The sequence below is a fragment of the Eleginops maclovinus genome, chromosome 24 (genome assembly GCF_036324505.1).
Source record: "Eleginops maclovinus isolate JMC-PN-2008 ecotype Puerto Natales chromosome 24, JC_Emac_rtc_rv5, whole genome shotgun sequence".
In the NCBI taxonomy this organism is placed as follows: domain Eukaryota; kingdom Metazoa; phylum Chordata; class Actinopteri; order Perciformes; family Eleginopidae; genus Eleginops; species Eleginops maclovinus.
This window is the reverse complement of record NC_086372.1, coordinates 7,668,457-7,689,912: the sequence shown is the minus strand read 5'-3', so window position 1 is coordinate 7,689,912 and position 21,456 is coordinate 7,668,457. Positions and strand designations below refer to the sequence as shown.

At 40.9% G+C, this 21,456-nt stretch overlaps 1 protein-coding gene across 4 annotated transcripts; it reads left to right on the top strand.

Moving 5' to 3' along the window:
* Positions 1 to 1,712: 1,712 nt before the first annotated feature.
* On the top strand, positions 1,713 to 18,958 carry LOC134860644 (SLAIN motif-containing protein 1-like). Of its 4 annotated transcripts, XM_063877413.1 has the most exons (10): positions 1,713 to 2,208; positions 4,357 to 4,493; positions 10,503 to 10,646; positions 10,727 to 10,831; positions 12,648 to 12,800; positions 14,231 to 14,572; positions 16,698 to 16,709; positions 17,325 to 17,474; positions 17,556 to 17,880; positions 17,980 to 18,958. In XM_063877413.1, exons 1-10 carry the CDS (start codon positions 1,799 to 1,801, stop codon positions 18,053 to 18,055), a joined length of 1,854 nt encoding a protein of 617 aa, XP_063733483.1. In that variant the 5' UTR covers positions 1,713 to 1,798; the 3' UTR covers positions 18,056 to 18,958. The 4 variants fall into 4 exon arrangements, with proteins under 4 accessions (XP_063733483.1, XP_063733484.1, XP_063733486.1 ...); XM_063877414.1 differs by lacking the exon at positions 16,698 to 16,709; XM_063877416.1 differs by lacking the exons at positions 10,503 to 10,646; positions 10,727 to 10,831 and having other exon boundaries at positions 12,651 to 12,800.
* Positions 18,959 to 21,456: the final 2,498 nt, after the last annotated feature.

Below are 21,456 nucleotides of genomic sequence, written 5' to 3'. Positions count from 1 at the left end.
TCAGCCACTAGATGGCGCCAACCGAACATGTTGATCAGGCGTGAGTCTGCTCATTATGATACACCTTTATCTGATTAGGGAATTAAATTGAAGCTTTTAACAATCGTTGTTACCTAATAATCAAAGTGACACATTTAATTTAAAAAATCGACAATTCGTTTTTTTTTAATGAAATGGTATAATCTGTTCATTAAAATTCTAAACGTTTTTTTAATGTTGGATATTAGCAAAGTGTATACAGTACTGTGACAGGTGCAATGTGTGCATTGATCTTCGGATCAGGGGAGCAAAAGTACTATCCCCACTGCAGGCAGCATGTCTCTGTTTCCCTGGGCAAGACACTTGACCCAAACATGCTCCTGTGATTGTCCTCAGTATTGAGTGTTTGTACTGTAAGTCCTTTGGATAAAAACGTCTACGAAGTGACATCAGGGCCAGGACTAGACATTCTTTGGTGGGGTGGCCAATCTGGGGCACAGACTCAGAGCAGGGTAAATCACTTTTTAAAAGTAAAACTGTAAAAGTGACAACCCTAGAATACATATTGACAGCACAAATACAAAAGAAGCAACTTTACATGTACAGTTTTAAAGATGCAGGACAGGGGCGTTGCTTGGATATAGTAACATCGGGGACATTTGAAAATATATATACTGCATTTATAATACAGTATCCAAGAATATGAAATGTAAATGCTGCATTAAAACTCTCTATAATAGTCCAATATACTACCCAAACACAAATAAATTCTGATTCTGATATGGATGTTTTGTAGGTTACTATATAAAAAGTAACCTACGAACAGTTTATTATTCTAACCATGTGAGCATGATTTATATGGGGGATGGACCTCACTTTCTCTAGGGGGGTCTGGGGGCATGCTCCCCTGGGAAGGTGTTGAAATTAAAAACATCAATCTGGTGCACTTCAGTGGGCGAAATTAAGAGATTAGATCTGTGGATACATCTCTTATGTAAAAGAACTGCTTATACTTCAACAATCAAGAATATTAAAACTAACTTAAACTAATAACATACTGTACAATAGCCAATAACAATTAATTTAAACTTGTTTATTTATTTTTTGTTCATTCAGAAATGTTTGTGTCTGACTCTCTCCCTCACTGTAACTTTTATAGAGTGTAACTTATATCCGTGTTATTCTATATTAGCTCGATTTATGTTTATTTTATTATCTTTGCTTTTAAATGCTTTTTTAAAAGCCATATTCCTTTTCTTTTTTATTATTCCTTGTGTTGAAGGTGCTTTATAAATACTTGCCTTGCAGACAGTTTCAGTGTCATGTAATGACCAGTTTCTGCCACAGAACGGCGTCAACTGCACATACATGTTGATCAGGCGTGAGTCTGCTAATTATGATACACCTTTATCTGATTAGGGAATTACATACATGTAAGCTAATTATAAAGGTAACAATGGTTGGTTAGGCCTGATTTTAACAGAAACAGTTCCTAAAAACAAATCGAACAGCAATGATGAAAAATGGAAAATAATGATTTAGCTGTAAATTAAAATCCCAAAGGGTTTTTATTTTGGATATTACTATCATTTATAGTGCGACAGGTGCAATGTGTACCTGTAGGCAGTGTGTTCTGATGAGGAGGCGGAGGCTGGGGTGTGTGATGGAGGGGTGGAGTACTCTCCCATTGGGCGCCGTGCAGACAGATTACTCCCGCTACCGGAATACAGAAATCAGTCTAAGGAGCGAGGTGAGCCGCAGCAGCTTACCTGTCCTCCATTTCTCATTCAATCGTTATATTTTGTTGTGACCTGATCCAATGGAGGCAGCGGTTCTGAACCATGCCATGATGCAGGACGTGGACTGCAACAGCAACACTGTGGACGCCGAGCTGGAGGTGAAGAAACTGCAGCAGCTGGTCCGAAAGCTGGAGCGGCAAAACGAGCAGCTCAGGACCCGAGCGAGTAGCTGCTCGGGGCCGCATGTGCTGCCTCCGTCCCCGGGGAGCATCCTCGCCGGCACCGGAGGGTTCTGCCTCCCCAGCCCGGTGCCCATCCTGCTGTGTGAGTCGTCCTTGGGGTCTTCCCTTGAGGAGCCTTTCGACTATTTCCACCCGCACTCCAGTGGGTATGGAGCGGCTGAGGACGGATCCGAAACGTCGGTTCTGGACGAGCTGGAACTTTTGGATTTCGATTCTCTGTGCTGCTCAGACGAGTCCGACGAAACCTGGTAAATGTGGCTGTCTTCAACCATGTGTTGCGTTTAAAGTCCTGCATGTGTGATTTAGAGGCTTCTCCTGCTAATTGCACCTGATTCTCATTGTGTCTGGATCCAGCCTCCTGCAAGACAAAGACACACACACACACACACACACACACACACACACACACACACACACACACACACACACACACACACACACACACCTTGTAGGGATGAAGCTGAGAAGAGAGGCCACTTGTTATCAGGCCTGTCAGTCATCATAGCTGCACCAAGCTGCCATTCTTCCACAAATTCATATCACAGTGATGCTTTTTCATTGGTGCGTGCTCTTTCCATGGTGCCACATAGAGGAATCAATCCTTAAACCCTAAACATGTTAGTGCCATGCTCTGAAACATCCATTTCCATGAGATAGTGTCACTTTTATTTCTTACATTTCCTCTAAGACCTGCACACATACTAAACCCTGTCACTAGCTGCCATATTTCACTGAAAAAGAGATCAACTTGAAACTGACCAGCTCATGCAAAAAAAAAACTACAATTGTTTTATATGTTGGCTATTAGAATTGCCATAAATCCCAATAAAACTCAAAGTAAGGTCTTCAAGTTACTGATTTATTAGTCTTACAAAGTAACTACACATGTATTCAATTAATAGTGATAATGACAACATAAAAGAGCATTTCCTGATCAATCAGTCAATGCCTGCCAACATTTCTATAACAATACAGTCATTTACTTTATGAAGTGCTGAGATTTAAACGTCATTAAAAGCTGAAGCAGTTTAATACAACAGTCTTGCAATAAATTCCCACATGTATGAAGTTATAATGGTTAGCTTTTGTTAAAACTGAGGGTTTCTTTTAGAGAGTCTGCACTGTAGCACATTTGCATTCATCTGTCCTCACTCTGCAGGCCCTCTAGTATCTGAGGTGTGTTTGTGGGCTCTCCTGATGTCAGAGGAGCTTTTTAATCTATAATTCAGATATCCCGTGTTGCCCTGCAGAGCAGAATGGAGGAGTGGGAGTTTAGGGCTGTCAGAATAATCTGATCCACTCCGTTTGAACGGAGCGGCTGTATTTTCTCCAATCTGAAAAGTTTAACATCACATTATCCCAGGGGGAAAGGTGTTCCTGTCTCAGGAGGAGAAGAGCTGGTGGCACAACATGATGATAGAATCAGGAACTGTCACATGGAGAAATCACGTCCAAGTACTAAACATATCTTGGCACCTATTACTTTGTGATTGCTCCATTTCTAACAAGGATTTTTGGGTTTTAGATTATTGGTTGGGAAGAATAGTGGAAGTAAGTCTATGATGGGCATTCATATTTTATGACATTATATAGTGGTAAAAGTTTTTGGTTTTTTTAAAGTCTGCAAATACATTTTTTTGCTGAAATTGATCATCAGCTGCACCCCTGCATTTGAAAATAAGAATAAAGCTTTATTTATATAGCACTTTTCATACAGCACGTGCAGCTCAAAGTGCTTTACAATATGGCACACATCTTAAATGAAAAACAAACGAGAAACTCCCTTCAGATCAGATAAGACTTTTTCAGATACATGCAGCATAGCAAAGGTTAAGAGACACATTGAGGTAAAAGGTATGATAATAGAAATAACATAAATAATGATTCCTCTCAGAAAATAAGACACACGAGTAAGAAAATTGTTGCAAGAAATATAAAACCGTACAAAATATAAGTAGATGACAAAAATAAAAGATAATAGTAATAAAATCTTCATAATTATAATAAAGGTTAATATACCAGAACATTTTGCTATTAAAACTGTTATATAATGAAAGTTAAAACCCTTTGAGAGTTATAAATTAAAGAAAAGTGGATTTAAAGACCATTTAAGGGAGGGTGTCGCGAATGAAAAGCTAATTAAAAAAACCGTCGTTTAAAAATGTCCACTGTCATCAGTGCTCTTGAGTTTAGTGCGGTTTGGATGTTAACTATAAACCTACCTATGTTTTGTTTCTAGAAGTAACTCTTATGTTGGCATTCAGTTTAAACCTGCTAAAAATGAGCTATGACGTTAGAATCCAGACTACAGCATTAGTATTACTCTAACTGTAAAAGTGAAATCTACATTGTCATGTGATGCTAGCATTTAGCATATCATCTTTCTCTCTTTCCAGGTTGTATGTGTCCTCAAAAGCCAGAGAGTGCTCCGATAACTCCCTCTCAGCTCTGCAGTGGTGCCGGCAGGCCCTGGAATCTCCCAAATCGGAGGTGGAGGCCGCCCGGAGATCGTTGTCCCTCAGACTGGAACAAGGTACGAAACTGTGTGTGTGAGGAAAATGACTTTGGTTAGCTTTCAGGGTGGTTGTGTTGTACGGGGGAAAAAAGCAAAATACTGTTGCCGTATGGTTTTTAAAAGTGTCTGAGAGTGATATATAACATTTTTGATGTAGTTTGAACATTTGGCAGTGTTCGCAAGAAAGTCTAAGACATATTTTTGAGCTACTTCCTTTATTATATTATTTCTAGGAAAAGATTAAGATGGCCGACCACACATATGCTAATGCTAACATGCGTGCACATGCTAATGTCCATAACGACAATTACGTTGTATTTTTGGTATTAAGTGCACCTGATAGATGTGTTTGGCGTGGATGTTTTACCGGTGGAGTTGTTTTCCTTCAGTCTGAATTGGTGTTTCCTTTTTGTAGTTTTGACAATTTTAATTGAAAAGATGTTTTGACGTTATCATTTTGATCATGTGGACTCGCGTTATCCTATCAATTGGCACCATTATGTGGCCGTTTTGGTTTGTTCCTTTATTTCCCTTTTGTATTTGTTCCTTTCTTTACACGTGTCTTACCTTTTTTGATTGCGTAAGATCTTTCACTCCCCCAGACGGTAGATTAGTTTACAGGATGCTGCTGTCCTCCAGGCTATTTTAAACCCATGTACACCGCTTTCAGGCCTCTTGCCAAAAAACACATCCACTCGCTGACAACACAAATCTTGGCCAGGGAACTGTTAAATTGTTTCTTGTCTAGACTTCTCAGCTAGATGCTCCACTGACTTGTGTAGGACGCCATCTGACAGATTATGTCTTTTCTATAGTTTACGATTAATAGTGAATAATAGTATATTGGTAGACATATTTTAATGCTCAGAAGAATGTTTATTTAACACTATTTCTGGTTTATGTACTGCTCCTTGTTGAACTTGGCTTTATTTCATCAAATGTAACAAGTTAAGTGACTCTTTGGAAGGCTTTTGCAATTATTTACATGCATGCATACATGCTGGAAGAAGCTGTAGGCATTGAATTGTATTAGTGTACAGTAAATGAGAAAGCCTTACCCCTGCTGGACGATTCACTTTTAATGGAAGGATAGAATTTTGAGCAGCAAAATAGAAAAAATTAGGTAAAATCTTTTTATTGGAGGCCTTCCTTGCCAAACCACAAGCATCTACATTACCCACAATGCAACTCGATCACTTGCAGTTTAAATGCAGTTTATACTAGTGAAGGCTCCAGCAGAGACAAAGTTATGTTATTTCCAACTTTTTTACTATTTCTAGACATTTAGAGTATTTCACTCTGTGCTTCTCCATACTTTATGTCCGCCACTTACACTTATCTATTATGCAAATTAGTGTTCCTATGGAGTTAATTTCCTGCCAAAACTCCACAAACAAACTAAACATGTTTTACGAATGCCCTATGATTTACTAACATGATTTATTTGAAACATTTAATGTGTTGTCTTCTTCTTCTTTGTGGAGTTTTGGCAGAAAATTAGCTCCATATCTGCTAATTATATTGTCTTGATGAACTCTTCAAGCTTTGAAATGTAACAGAAAGTCAAACATTTATGAAAAAGTTACTAGATGTAAAGGCTCCAAGCTTGTAGTTAGATCCCCTTCAACCCCTCTGCTGTCATCAGTGGTATGGTCCACCTCACAGACTTTAATCAGTCCTGCCCAGCAGCATTAAGCAGATCAGGCAGGGTCAGCTGACCTGTATGTGTGGCTGCTGAGCTTCCTTTAAAATATACCAGCCATCAACCGACTGATGTCTGGAAAGTGGAGGCCTGTGGTTGGTTTGCATTTGTCGCCATGGTACTTGAAAAATCAGATCAGGGTTATCAATCCAGATTTCATCCTGTGGAAGAAATCCTCTCCTGATAGATGATGCAGGCTTCAGTGTGTTAGTGTGGAGGCGACAGCTCCCACGGCCTCTCCGAGCAGCAGCTTAGCGCCCTGAAGCCTTTAATGAGAAGAGACTGAGCGCCGCTCACCTGCGTGGGCGCTTCTGTGTGAAACTGCTTCGCCACACTTACAAAAAATCATTGTCTGCACTCTGCAGCGATTTCAAAGCCATGTTTTTGCTGGACTGCTCTTTTGACAGTGGTCAGTTCATGACAGCTTATACACTTACTGTTAGGATCCAGCACTGATGAGTGTCTCGCTCTAATACTATATTTGAACAATATATTATATCTATACAAAACATGTCTGTGAAGTGTTTTGCTCAAAATACCAAACAAATCCCCCATTGTAGCATGCCTCATCCCCCTCTATTTCAGCCCTGTTCCTGAAGTGCTGAGTCTGTGACTGTCACTTTAAATGAACTAGCTGCTAATGGCCAAGTCCCTTTGGCGTCATGATCTCTCCTCTGAAGAGAGTTTTCTACTGGGAGAAACTCAGCTAAACGCTGCCGTGATTAAACGCCATGTTATGTTCCAAACCACATCAAGCATTATTCCTGGAACAGTATGGCGCTCAAATGTTTCTCTCTCTCGGGTTTACCAAAAGGAAAGGAGCTTTTATATTACACGTAGTCTCTCCTGTACAGCGTTAGCTCTGAGTGTTAGCGATGCTTCCTAATGTAAACACAGACCATATAACTTTCAGAACAATAGGTTGGGACGTGGGTGGGGCATGCCAGGAGTTCAATGTAAAGCCAGCCCACATTTCAGATATGACGTCAAGTCCGCAGCAGATCTGGATCAGCTCGTTTGTACCCCCGTTTTTAGAGATGTGGGTAAGGAGAGAGGGTTGTATTTCCTGACACTTTGAGTCTCCTTACACACCGGGGACACATAGTTATGTATAAAAGACATTAAAAAGTGCATTTTGAATAATAGGCAGTGCATGTAACACACATTTAATTTTGGTTCTGGGGGGGATGGTCTCTTTAATATGTGGGTCAGAGTGCTGGACCCCCGGCTCTGAGACTGCAGCAAGCACTCTGCATGCACCGCTGTTAGCAGGCTCCGGAAGCCTCCCACCAGTACAGTGGAAATGTAGAGCCGTTGCCATGGAAACAGTTTATATGAAAGGGAATGCAAGCCCCCCTCATCTCATAGCTTTTAAGTGGCTTATATTCTCACTGACAGGTGATCGAGTGAAATCCTCTTCCTGTGTCTCTAGGAAGGATGTTACACACACACACACACACACTTATTCATCTTTATTCCCAGTATATTCTTATAACAGCTGCTCGAATCCAACCCAAGTTTCTTCTCTACCGCTATGAATAGTAACGTGTGTGTGTGTGTGTGGCTTTGTTGTGTTGAATCTAGCTTTGTCCCTTTGTGCTCTTTGTTGAATAGAGCAGCGAGTGGCAGTCGCAGCGCTGGTGAGGTAACGGCTGCACAGTACTGCCCTTCTTCAAAGATGTGTGTGCATTTGTTTTTATATCTGCTGCACTGCTTCAACCACACACTTGGAGACGCAGTTGCTTTGAGACGAGAGGCAAAGGGGATGTGTGGGAAGTGTAGTCTTATGACTGGGAGAGGCACACTGGCGATGCAGAAATAAAAACTGGATACATGAGCAGAGAAACCTAAAAGTGTCAACAAAATCCCCCCAAAACATGATTTTGAAGATGGTCGCTTTTCCGTGCATAAACAGCTCTTTGTGGTGGAGACCTTTCTACACTCTTCTTAGGACTCTTTTAGTGATTTACAAATGGAGGATAAAATGTAATGGTGATTTTTCTGAGCTATGTTGTATTTAAATGATGATAAACTGAGAGGTAACACAATGTGAAACAAGACAGGTCAGTACCAGTCCCATACTTTAATTATAAAAAAGCATCTCAATTAATTGAATTCATATTAGCACTGTATGCACATATTTCCTTTTATTTAACTCAACGTATAACAATTATTTACAAAACATGTCTCTGTAAACACACCATACCCGAAAAGGAGCAGGGAGAAGAAAACAATCTGTCCCTTTCTTCAAATAATAAAAAATGGAAATAGATGGTCTTTCGTTCTTGTCTTCTTATTCATAGCCAATCATTACAGTCGTAGGAAAATAATAGAAACACAACAAATACTTAGTTCCCACAAGACAGTTAAGGGAGAGAAACAGAACAAAATGATTGTTAATATCCCCGCTGTTTCACTCTTATTCTGTTGCTACTGTTACACTAAATTTCCCTACAGTGATCAAGTGCAATATATACCTGGCTGTTATACAGTGGGGAGAACAAGTATTTGATACACTGCCGATTTTGCGGGTTTTCCCACTTACAAAGCATGTAGAGGTCTGTAATTTTTATCATAGGTACACTTCAACTGTGAGTGACGGAATCTAAAACTAAAATTTCCGAAAATCACATTGTATGATTTTTAAATAATTAATTTGCATTTTATTGCATGACATAAGTATTTGATCACCTACCAACCAGTAAGAATTCCGGCTCTCACAGACCTGTTTGTTTTTCTTTAAGAAGCCCTCCTGTTCTCCACTCATTACCTGTATTAACTGCACCTGTTTGAACTCGTTACCTGTATAAAAGAGACCTGTCCACACACTCAATCAAACAGACTCCAACCTCTCCACAAGTGCCAAGTCCAGAGAGCTGTGTAAGGACATCAGGGATAAAATTGTAGACTTGCACAAGGCTGGGATGGGCTACAGGACAATAGGCAAGCAGCTCGGTGAGAAGGCAACAACTGTTGGCGCAATTATTAGAAAATGGAAGAAGTTCAAGATGACGGTCAATCTCCCTCGGTCTGGGGCACCATGCAAGATCTCACCTTGTGGGGCATCAATGATCATGACGAAGGTGAGGGATCAGCCCAGAACGAATTAGTAACACACTACGCCGTCATGGATTAAAATCCTGCAGCGCACGCAAGGTCCCCTTGCTCAAGCCAGCGCATGTCCTGGCCCGTCTGAAGTTTGCCAATGACTATCTGGATGATCCAGAGGAGGAATGGGAGAAGGTCATGTGGTCTGATGAGACAAAAATAGAGCTTTTTGGTCTAAACTCCACTTGCCGTGTTTGGAGGAAGAACACGGATGAGTACAGCCCCAAGAACACCATCCCAACCGTGAAGCATGGAGGTGGAAACATCATTCTTTGGGAATGCTTTTCTGCAAAGGGGACAGGACGACTGCACCATATTCAGGGGAGGATGGATGGGGCCATGTATCGCGAGATCTGGGCCAACAACCTCCTTCCCTCAGTAAGAGCATTGAAGATGGGTCGTGGCTGGGTCTTCCAGCATGACAACGACCCAAAAAACACAACAGGGAAACTAAGGAGTGGCTCCGTAAGAGGCATATCAAAGTCCTGGAGTGGCCTAGCCAGTCTCCAGACCTGAACCCAATAGAAAATCTTTGGAGGGAGCTGAAAGTCCGTATTGCCCAGCGACAGCCCCGAAACCTGAAGGATCTGGAGAAGACCTATATGGAGGCGTGGGCCAAAATCCCTGCTGCAGTGTGTGCAAACCTGGTCAAGAACTACAGGAAACGTCTGCTCTCTGTAATTGCAAACAAAGGTTTCTGTACCAAATATTAAGTTTTGTTTTTCTGATGTATCAAATACTTATGTCATGCAATACAATTCAAATTAATTACTTAAAAATCATACAATGTGATGTTCTGGATTTTTGTTTTAGATTCCGTCACTCACAGTTGAAGAGTACCTATGATAAAAAATTACAGACTTCTACATGCTTAGTAAATGGGATAACCTGCAAAATCGGCAGTGTATCAAATACTGTTTTTTCTTTTTGTCTTTTAATGTTTTTATTTATTAATTAATTTTTTTTTTAATGCATACTTTTTTTAAAGCTGTCTTTGGCTCTTGTTGTTGCTGTAGTAAATGTCACCTCTGTGGGACGGGTAAAGGTATTCTGATAAAGATCCATCTCGTCTTATCTAAATAAAATCCAGATTTTTGACTCATTGTGACTTTCAATTTGAATTGAATTTCTATTGGATTCCTCTGGGTACAATGGAATTAAACATAGTAGCATGTATTACACTAAAATCGTCCCTTCTCCTTGTTTCTCCTCCTCAGTCTCCAGGTGGCGTAGCTCCCTATCCAGCCCCTCTCCCACCTCCTCCCCCGGCCTTCCTCTGAATCGAGTAGCCGGCGTGTCCCCCCTCACGTCCTCCCCTTGTGCCAAACCCTGCTCCACCTTCCAGTCGTCTGAAAGACACGGTAATGTGCATTCGAAACGTGTTCAATCCACTATTCCTGTTATTAAAGTTTAATTTCTCTCGTTGCTCTCCCTCCCTCAGTTTCCTCCCTCTCTTCCCCGCTACTCCACCGGACGCTGAGTCCTGTAGGGAAGGATTTTTCCCCCGTTTCTGAGAGGACTCCCACGTTCCTCCCCACGCAGCGCAGTAAGCCTCAGTGCTGCATCTTGTACATTTTATATATTCCTACTTCCTGCGTCAGACAGTATAGAACATCAAACTGAATATGCTTACAGTGTTCAGAGTGCAGGTGTGGACGCGAGTGTAGAACTGGGTCAGCAACAAGCTTTTTAGATATCACTTCAAGTCGTGGGAGAATATATGCAGCTTCAGTCGCAGAAATAAAAACTGTGTGCAGGAAAATCCAGTTCTTAAGGATCAGAAATCCTTTATTTGCCCCAAACCGAGGGCATTTACATTGGCCCGTAGAGCGCCTGGTCCGCGTGTTAGCGATGCATGCTAACTGAAACAAAAGCCACACTGTTCTAAATCATATCAAGCGTTGATTCTGAATAAAGTATAGCACTAACATCATATTTTTGTTCTCGCGGGTGTGCCACAACAACAGGGGAGACATGTATATGTATTAAACACATAAAAAATTGCATTTTGAATAATAATTTATATAAAATAAGCAGCAGCATTATAACTTACCCAAAAAACTAGAGAAATCCTATTTTTATAGACCTTTATATAAGTCCGTGTGATTACTCCTGGCTTGTGCTTGTGACGGAGTCTTTTACTCTAACATCAGCTAGCATCTTCTCCAGGAGCAGATGCATGCTTCCTGTGCACGGTGATATGGTGGAGAAAGTATGAAACTGCTCCCAACCAGATCTGTGGATTATGTCGAGTATCCCAGTCATGATTCCTAGGAAAAGACAGAAGAGTTGAGTTTTTTCAATTCGTTTTTTGACCTTTTAAAATACCATCTAATTCCTTCTAGGGCTCAGCAATACATCCCTTTTATATTTAAATTGTGATATGACACTAGAGTTCCATTTAGATTTATGCTTTTGTAATATGGTAGGCGCCATATCACTTCGAGCCATGGAAGGAGAATATATTTCAGTCTCAGACATAAAAACCGTGCCACGGCCTTTTGTGCATTATTTGTGACGGAAAGAAATAATGTTCCAGGCTCAGCGGGGGAGTACAGTTCAGTGTTTTCGGGCCTCAGGGGCTCAACGGAGGCATTTTATCCCGAGGCTCATTTCCATGACGGCGGTAGTCGACCACATTTGTGTGTCACAGATATGATTTTCTGTTATCCAGGGACAGAGCATTGATTAAAAAAAAATACTGTGTCCAAATCCAGACCCTTTTTAATAAATTTTTTTTTTAATAAAAAAAGAGTTTAATTAAGAGTTATATTTTCTGGAAATGCTAACTATTCTGTCTCTTACCCAATTCATGTCAAAAGGTGAACACATTTAAATTAAAGGTGCCTTTTTTTTGGAGACATGGCACTTTCAGCACATTAAACAAAGTACAGAACAGTTTTTCTGCTAAGAGAATATAAAGAACCCTACCCCTATCCCCCCATTAGGTCTTGGTCACAGTGTATAACAACAGAAAATGAAGGTGCTCATTTAAGAAATATACAATTTCAAAGACAATCAGCAGCAGCAGGGCATTCCAGAAAATGTCAGAATAATCCGGAGCTTTAGTTTTATTACTGTCGAGGTTATTTCAGCAGTGAACTGCCATTAGAGTTAGAGAAAACTATTTAAAATGTGGGTGTAAGATGACCCAAAAAGCCTCTTAATGGGTGAAGAAATCTTGACCACATGAAAGCAAAATGTGATAAAGGTAATTACAATAATACAGATGAGTGTCATGGTTATTTATGTGTTCAGATATCGGGGATATCATTAACTCACCGGTGCTTAATACACTCTAAAGTGGGCTTTTCGAGGGCTTTTCTCAACGTGTGTTCTTACGCTGCTTTCCTTTCTGTCAGAAGGCCGCAGCCTCCGGCGCTGTGCTCTCAGCCCGCAGTCATCCATGGACAGTGACCTTGGCTCTTCAGAGTTGGAGGACGACTCCATCTCTCTGGGATACAAACTGCAAGACCTCACCGACGTCCAGGTTATGGCCCGCCTGCAGGAGGAGAGTAAGTTATTGATCCAAAGCAGACGCACTACGCTCTGCAGTGGAGCTCTCTTGCTCTGCCTCTGGAGACGTGTGTCATTTAAACTCCAAATGACAGATTGTCCCATTGCATGCTGGCTCTATTCTTTATATAAGGTCAGTGGTTCCCAAAGTGGGGGGCTGATCGCGTTGAAGGATATTTAGGATTTGACTTGCACATGGATTACATTATTTACTGCGTTACAATAACTACAACAAATTTAATAATTATTAGTTGCACATGTTTTTGTTGTGTGAAACAAGTGTGTGAATATCAATCATGATAAACCAGAATACTCTGCTGCTTTCCAGGCTAGGGGCCTCTGTATAGCTCACCTGGTAGAGCTAGGGCCCCATGTTTTGGGGCTCAGTTCCCGTCTGGAGAACCCAGTTTCAAATCCGGCTGGTCATCCTCCGTCTCCCCCTTACAAGTGTTTCTCTGAAATAATACTACAAAAACTGGTTCATTTAATAATACCATTTTAATTCCAGAAAATATATTTCAGAATAATCCGGAGCTTTAGTTTTATTACTGTCAAGACTATTTTAGTAGTGAACTGCATTAGAGTAAGAGAAAAATATGTAAAATGTGAGTTTAAGATGACCTAAAAAGTCTCATAATTGGGGGAGAAATCTTGATGAGTTAAAAAAAGTCAAATGTGATAAAGGTAATGAGAAAAAAGATGAAAAGGTTTTCTTTTATAGAAACAGACAGCTGTGAAATATAAGATTGCATTTGTCAAATTCAACCTATTTTAATTTCTTTTTCAAAGTGCATTTTTAATTATGTACACATGGTTAATACTTTGAAAATTGACTCTTAAATATATGTTTTTAGATGTGTTTTAAAGCCAAAAAGCACCTAAATGTAACAAAATGTGTTGCTATTGTCTTTTTTAAAGTGTTTTAACTCGCAAAAACAAAAACTGTGACATATAATGGCAAGTCAAATGATATTACGTTAAAATGGAATAGATGTTTCTAAAAATGCTGGGTATTGATACCAGTGCCAATACAATAGCCAAACCTCTCAAACCCAGCACAGTAAAATGTTTTTGTTGTCCATCAGTCCTCCAACAAGTTGATCCGTAACACTTAACAGCATTTGAAGTGAACAATCATTTCTGAACTTTATTATAAAATATTTTCATGTTTAAGTTTGTCAGTTTTCCAATATTTGTTTAGTGGTTTCTGTGTCACTGTACCAGCTGACTTCTGCTGACCATCTGTCTCTATTGCCCCCCACCCTCTAATATTTTAACACATGGCTCCAGATCTCAGAGCTCATCGCTACTTCAGCTTCATTAACCCCAGGAGGTGTGTGTGTGTGTGTGTGTATGTGTGTGTATGTGTATGTGTGTGTGTGTGTGTGTGTGTGTGTGACACGCTGATCCTCATGTCTCGCTCCCCCAGGTCTAAGACAGGACTACGCCAGCACGTCGTCCATCCTGGGCCCCCGCCGCAGCCAGAGCTTCACCTTCCAGCTCAGCCAGCTCAGCGCCGGGCTCGGCCTGGAGGAGGAAGACGAGGAGGAGGACGACGAAGACTACGGCCTCCTGCCCCCGCCGCAGCCGCGCCTCACCCGCCTGCCGCACTCGCACACTTTTTCCAGCATCCGAGACTGGCGAAGAAGTACCAGCTCCCTGTCCACCCCGCCTTCCACCCCCTCCACCCCTCCTCACCTCTCCGCAGGGTTCGCCTTCCAGCCTCAGCTCCACACCCAGCCCGAGCTGCACGGCTTCCGGCCCGGATCAGGTGAGGAAAAATCCTTCCTACACATCCTAGCCTATCCTCCAATAGGGATTCATAAGTCCGAGAAGAAGAAGAGTAAAAGGGGGAAGAAGCTTAAATACCCACTGGGGTAGCATTTAGTAGGAGAGCCAGATATTTAACTTTTTAGGAGATGGTGGAGACCAAATCAGAGCGAAAAAGATGTTGGACTTGCATTCAAAGATACAAGATTCAACATGCAACGGTTTTAATGTCATATGCACAGTAGCTACACCGTAGAAATGTAAATGAAAATCTTAAGTCCAGAGCTTTCAGTATTTTTCATTCTACTAAAACGATCAATTTCTTCTCAAAAAACTGTGCATTGCTGACTGAAAGATAACATATTCTGCCTCCATGTATCCGTTCGCTACACTATGTCGGATCCATGTTAATGTGTATTTAAAGACATTTGAATTTGTGGAGAAAAATGTGTTGAAAAATTGTCTAATCAACCAAAGGTTTTGCTGTACCCCCTGTTGAATAGAGTGGTGCAGGAACGAGTCCTAAAACCCGGAAGTGAGTTAGCATTTTACCACTTCCGGTTCCCTCGTCTCAGAGTCAGTAGGATTTCTCCGTAGGATTTAAAAAAATAGCTCGAAATAAGGTCTGTGGTTGACACAAATTTAGGAGACGGATCACGTTTTGTTCTACAACCCACTGGTGATTTTTGAAGAGTTTGTGTGTCTGAAAAACGATGGTTGTTAACAAGTGGCTAAGTAGGACTACAGAAGTTGTCGAGGACGTTGTACGTCATTACACCAAACACTTAAACACTCCCGCTCGATTTGTTAGCTCACTTTTGTAAAACGATATCAGACTGGTGATTGAAACAGCCAGGACTTCTAGTTAAACTCAGTCTGGCTAAAAGGAAAAGCTTTGTTCCAATATACAAGTGCGCGAAAGTCAGTTGAAAGGATCTTAAGTTGGCGTGACGTTGAAGTCCTGCGACCCTGCTGTACTCCTCTGTAGTTTTTTATAGCATGACGTTAGCATTTTGCTTCTGGCGATTAGATTTATGATTCGAAAATGATAAAAGGAAGGTACACATGTGGAGATTATCCGGCTGAACAAAACGTGCATTTATCCAACAGGTTCGTTTTCCACAGATCTTATTTTTTACAAAAATCCTATGTCGAAATCCCATTGCTTTTTTGTCGAGGGAACCCATGCGCAGTTGACTTCCGGCTCGGCCTACAAAAATATGTCATCCCTGCACCACTCTATACCTCTGATATAAAACAATAAATCAAACAAAAAAGTGCATGAAGAGTGCAGGTTATGTTGCAGAATAATGTGCAAGTATACAGATGAAATTATATACATATCAGTAAAACAATGAATACAATAAGCTAAATAATGCAGAGAATGTTGTTAGTCAAATCAGGAGAGTATATACATGTAAATAGATTAAGATATATATACAAGAACAGAATTTAAAATGTAATATTGTACAGTGAACTGAAATTAAAACGGTTTATTCCAGTGATAGCTATTTGAAATTGGATTGAAGGAAACACGTACAGTAGACTTGAAAAAAAGCCAAGACTCCAGAGAAGCTTTTAAGCTGAAGTAATAACTACATTAACCAAAGGTCAATCTCTCACGTACTTCCCTTTTTTTTTTAAAGCGGCCGCAAACCAGCTGGTGTAGCATTTAGTCTTCGACATTTCCCGTTTTATGAGACGGAGGAGATTTATTTGACTTGCATTCATTTGTTTTTGCAGGAGACACAACCACCAATGAGCGAGCTTCATTTATGAAAGTCTGTATAATATAGTGGTAATATAAGTGGCCAAAACCTAATGAATGTTCTCAGGATTTCGAGTATTGCACTTCCATAAAGTTTGGATTTTAAAAAAGACCTTTAAAACAGTCGTAGAAATCAGGGCGGAAATTCCCATAATGCAACTTGAAATAAGTCTTTCAGATACCTATCTGAATTTTGTTCCAGAAAAGTGGGAAGCTAGCTCATCTTGCATTCTCTGAAATATACCGCTGTTGCTGTCCGAAGTACTAATCAGTTATCTCTGTGTATATGTTTTGTACGTGAAATATTTCTGTGTGTATTTGTTTATTCGTATTGGCGAAACTTCATCTCGCTGTCCAGCCGAATATGAGAGTAAGTCCACATGTTTTCCTCTTAATCCCAAATTAAATTAAAGTCTTTTAACTTCATATAAATAAATAAAAAGCGTATGTGTCAATCCAACTCTGTTAAACCCATTAATTCATTACTAGTGAATATGCTTTTCCCTCTCTTTGACATGTGTCCCGCCTCTGCTCTTTAATCAGCCGCTGAGGACTGACCCTCACTGATGTCTTACAACTTAATAATAACTCAGCGTAAGCCTCTTGTACGTCCAGCCTCAAAGCCTCAGACTGGCGTGTGTTTCTGCTGAGAGAGTCTGGAGGGATTAGGGTTAGGACTGTCTGATTTGAGGTTGTTACAGCCAGCTTTATGTCCCGCCTTAAGGGCTCGCTGTAAAGCAACAGGCACACTCAACAGTTTAATGTTTATTTATTTCCACCTAGAGCCTTAGTGAGTGATTTTAAATATGTATGTCAGTCTCTGTCTGATATGGGTTTGATCAAAAACTTAATCCTGCATAGAATAGTTACATTTAATCCACAACAAATTCTAGGCCTGCAGCTCGCACTGAGCAGTGTAATGTTTATTTATTTGTATTTGAGCCTTAGAAAGTCATTCAAATCTGCCTTTTTTTGTGTTTGTCAGATTTTCTGCGCAGGAGCATGCCTAACCTCGTCCGAGCTCCCAGCATGCCCAGTGTGCCCATTCCAACCAATCCTAGCGCTTCCCTTTGCTTGCTTCGAAACAGCCAGAGTTTTGATTCGTCCAGCGGGCTAGCTCGCCTGCAGTCCTCCAGTAAGATGCTCTTCCTCTCATTTCCAGAGTCGTATTTATTTAATCATGAAACAAACATGCTAATTGAATCTTTCTCTCCAGTCCCCTCCCCAGGCCAGCTGCAGAACCGAGTCCAGAGCGTCGGGAACTTCTCCTCCATGTCCCGGCAGACTCTAAAGGCCACCGCCTACGTCAGTCCCACCATCAAGGGCTCCATGCCGGCCTCTACCAGCCTCCACTCTCTGAACAGCAGCGGAGGAAGTGGCGGGGTGGGGACTGGCATCCCTATAAGCTGTAAAGCTCAAAGTGGAGGGGGGGCAGCCCCTTCCACCTCGCACACGCCCCGCAGCAGCCTGCCTCGGCCTGCCTCCTTTGTCAGCACATCAAGCTCCACCCCTCGCAGCAAGGCGGCCCAATCAGCACGAAGGTAAGTCCCTTTTTATTCTCTAAAGGCTGCACAATTTTGAAAAACAAATGTATTTGAATTATTTCTGACTGGTACACAAATGTGCAAATCTTCCTCCAGTTTACTGACACCTCCAAAGAGCTTGTCCACCTTCAGTGCCCTCCGCGATAGCAACTGGAGAGACGGCTGCTACTGAGGAAGAGGAGCCGCCGTGCAGTGGAGGCCCCGCTGGCTGGGGTCACTCGCTTAACCATTCTTCCATTTGAACGGGTTTGACCAAAAAGTAACCTTGAATTCTGCATAAATCCTGCATAGAGAAGTGACCAAAGCTATCTCTCCTGTCATCCATTTGAATTCTATGCAGAATTCCTTAGGGGAAGGCCGGTTTTCTGGATCTGACTGAATAAATGTCGGGTCTGATTTTTGTCGGTGTGTGCCAAGTTGTTCCCTGACGCTCTTGTGCAATAAACCCCTGGCTGTGGGGTACTAACCGCTGAAGAGGGCTGCCAGTTCTTATGAAGTGATCCTTACAATACTGTATTTATTTCTATATTTATTTTGAAGGACATTTCTGACTAATCAGGTGCTTTCCCTCTGGCAACATGCGCCAAAGATGCTGCTAAAAATGAATCTTGGTTTGGGCACATTTGGTCGAATTTTTATTAAAGTATGTATTCATGTACAAATCTAACTATTAAGTGTGCTAATTATATAAATATATATTGATGCAATATTTAAATGTGACCAAAAGGAAAGAATGTGTTTACAATAATTGTCTCACAATAGAATCACAAATCGGTGCATAACACTTTAAATCATTTTAACGCCCTTTAAAGGGATTTGTTCTTGTTGCACTTTCTACTAAATTTTCTCTTTACTAATAATTGCACTTTCTTTTGCATTTGATATTCTGAATTTATAGGACAAACTGTTAATTAAATGTGGTTTTTTTTGGGCTTTCACAGTTATACACGGCGTAATGTAGCACCTTTTTTTTGTTTGTAATGTGTTTTTAAATGACCGTCACCATGGCACATTCCACAAAAACCTGAAACTTTTGTTACTGTGAACTGAACTGAATGAAACATTTTAATAAAACACAATGAATTACAAAATACCCCTTTCTCAGTACGCTGTGTTGAGATATAAATCTGCAACTTTTAACTGGATTACTCAACTAGTTTTATATTTGAAGGTTATTTGAGTCATGCAAACAAGCTGTGATATTAGTCTAACACAGATGCTGCCACCTAGTGGTTTATAACATGTATGGACAGCGCACAAACAGACGTCAACAATTTGAACCAGATGTAAAATGAAGACCAAAAAACTCAAATATATTCAGATGAATACAAATGAATGTACATTAATTCTGGTTATTTAATGTCAACATATATGGATATTTATGAGCAATTATTAAATGTTTGATATGGTTGCAAAAAGATATCTTTGAGACCAAGTCTTTAGTATTAATTCCCCCACTCATCGCAACATAGAAAACGTAGATGTCTACTTTTGTTTATGGAAACATACAGTAAGTGTTCCAAGTAGTTGTCGGTTTTCTGTATATTTTCCAAGGAGAAAAATTGTTATACATACGCTTGGGCGTCTTATTTTTCCATTTTAGGTCAACAGCTCTCAGCAGCTTAAACTTCTCTGTGTTTCTTGTTCACCATACTAAAGGAAAATGAAGAAGAGAAATGGGATTAGATCCCTACACTTCTGGATGTCACCTGTGAGTCATGGTGGAATCTTATGTTGGTGAGCTTTTCCTGCAGCTGGATAAATAACTCGGGATCTTTGCAATATTTCGCAGGTGGTAAAATTTGGTTTTGACAACGTGCCGGATGTGAGATGAATGGACCTGCTCAGGCTGCAGCAGCTACTTTGATGAGGGCTGTTTGCAGGTGGACTGGGCTGCTCCCCCCACTGAGGAACAACTTTGCACGGGTCTGCACATTGACCACACCAGTCCACCTGCAAAAATACATGATGATGCACAAAATAACCTAAAATTCACATATAAAGAACACGCATCCAACCCCACTTTACAATACTGCAGGCTACACAAGATTACCTCTGTTACTAAAAACTGGTTTTATACAACTAAAAAGAAAGTAACTGGGCCTCTTTACTGTTCTAATACATGCAAACTGTCCTCTTTTTTGGGGGGGGGTTGTCATACTCAGATGAGCTCAATAGATATTTTCTTGCTTAAAGCTTGCAACATATATTCATTCAACATTAGCTTTTTTAACTTATTGTGCCAGAAGAATCATACTTAAAAGTCAATTAAAATGCAGTGGTACCAAATACACTGCCCAGCCAAAAAAAAAGATCACCACCTGGATTTAACTAAGCAAATAGGTAAGAGCCTCCCATTGGATAATTACTGCATGGGTGATTATGTTTCAGCTGGCAACAAGTTATTTAACCCTAACTGATGCAGTGAGTAGCTTCTCATTTGTTCAACAGTCATGTCGAAATACATATCCTATGGTCGTGGAAAAGATGTTAATCTGTTTCAGAAGGGTCAAATTATTGGCATGCATCAAAACTGGAAGGACAGTGGGGAAACATCATCTTCGAGGAGGGAATGTGGTCGGAAAAAAGTCTTGAATGATCGTGATCAGGCGATCACTTAAATGTTTGGTGAAATCAAATCGTAGTAAAACAACAATAGAACTCATGGCTATGTTTAATAGTGAAAGTAAGAGCGTTTCCACACACACAATGTGAAGGGAACTCAAGGGACTGGAACTAAACAGCTGTGTAGCCGTAAGAAAAAACACTTGTCAGTGAGGCTAATCGGAAAAAAAACGACTTCAATTTGCTAAGGAGCACAAAGATTGGACTCTGGAGCAACGGAAGCAGGTCATATCGTCAGATGAGACCAGATTTATCCTGTTCCAGAGTGATGGGCGCATCAGTGTAAGAAGAGGGGCGGCTGAAGTGATGCACCCATCATGCCTAGTGCCTACTGTACAAGCCTGTGGGGGCAGTGCTATGATCTGGGGTTGCAGCAGTTGGTCTGGTCTAGGTTCAGCAACGTTATGTGCCCAAAGAATGAGGTCAGCTGACTCCCTGAATATACTGAATGACCAGGTTATTCCATCAATGTATTTTTTCTTCCCCGATGGCACGGGCATGTTCCAAGATGACAATGCCAGGATCCATCGGGCTCAAATTCTGAAGCAGTGGTTCAGGGAGGATGAGACATAACTTCACACATGGATTGGCCACCACAGAGTCCAGACCTGTACCCGATTGAGAATCTTTGGGTGGTGCTGGAGAAGATTTTGCGCAGTGGTCCGAAGATCTTGGCGAAAAATGTATGCAACTCTGGTCAGAAATGAATGTTGTGACATTGAAGAAGCTTGAGGAAACGATGCCACAGCGAATGCGTGCCGTAATCAAAGCTAAAGGCAGTCCAACGAAATATGTGTTTTGGCCAGGCAGTGTATAAATCTCTAAATAAAGAGACCTTTTAAAAAAGTGGTGGGGATCCAAATTGTAAAACTATATGAAGTATGTCATAAAATTATGATTTTTCTTCAATGTCTATGTGGCTAAAAAAAGTTAATACAAGGAGTCGTC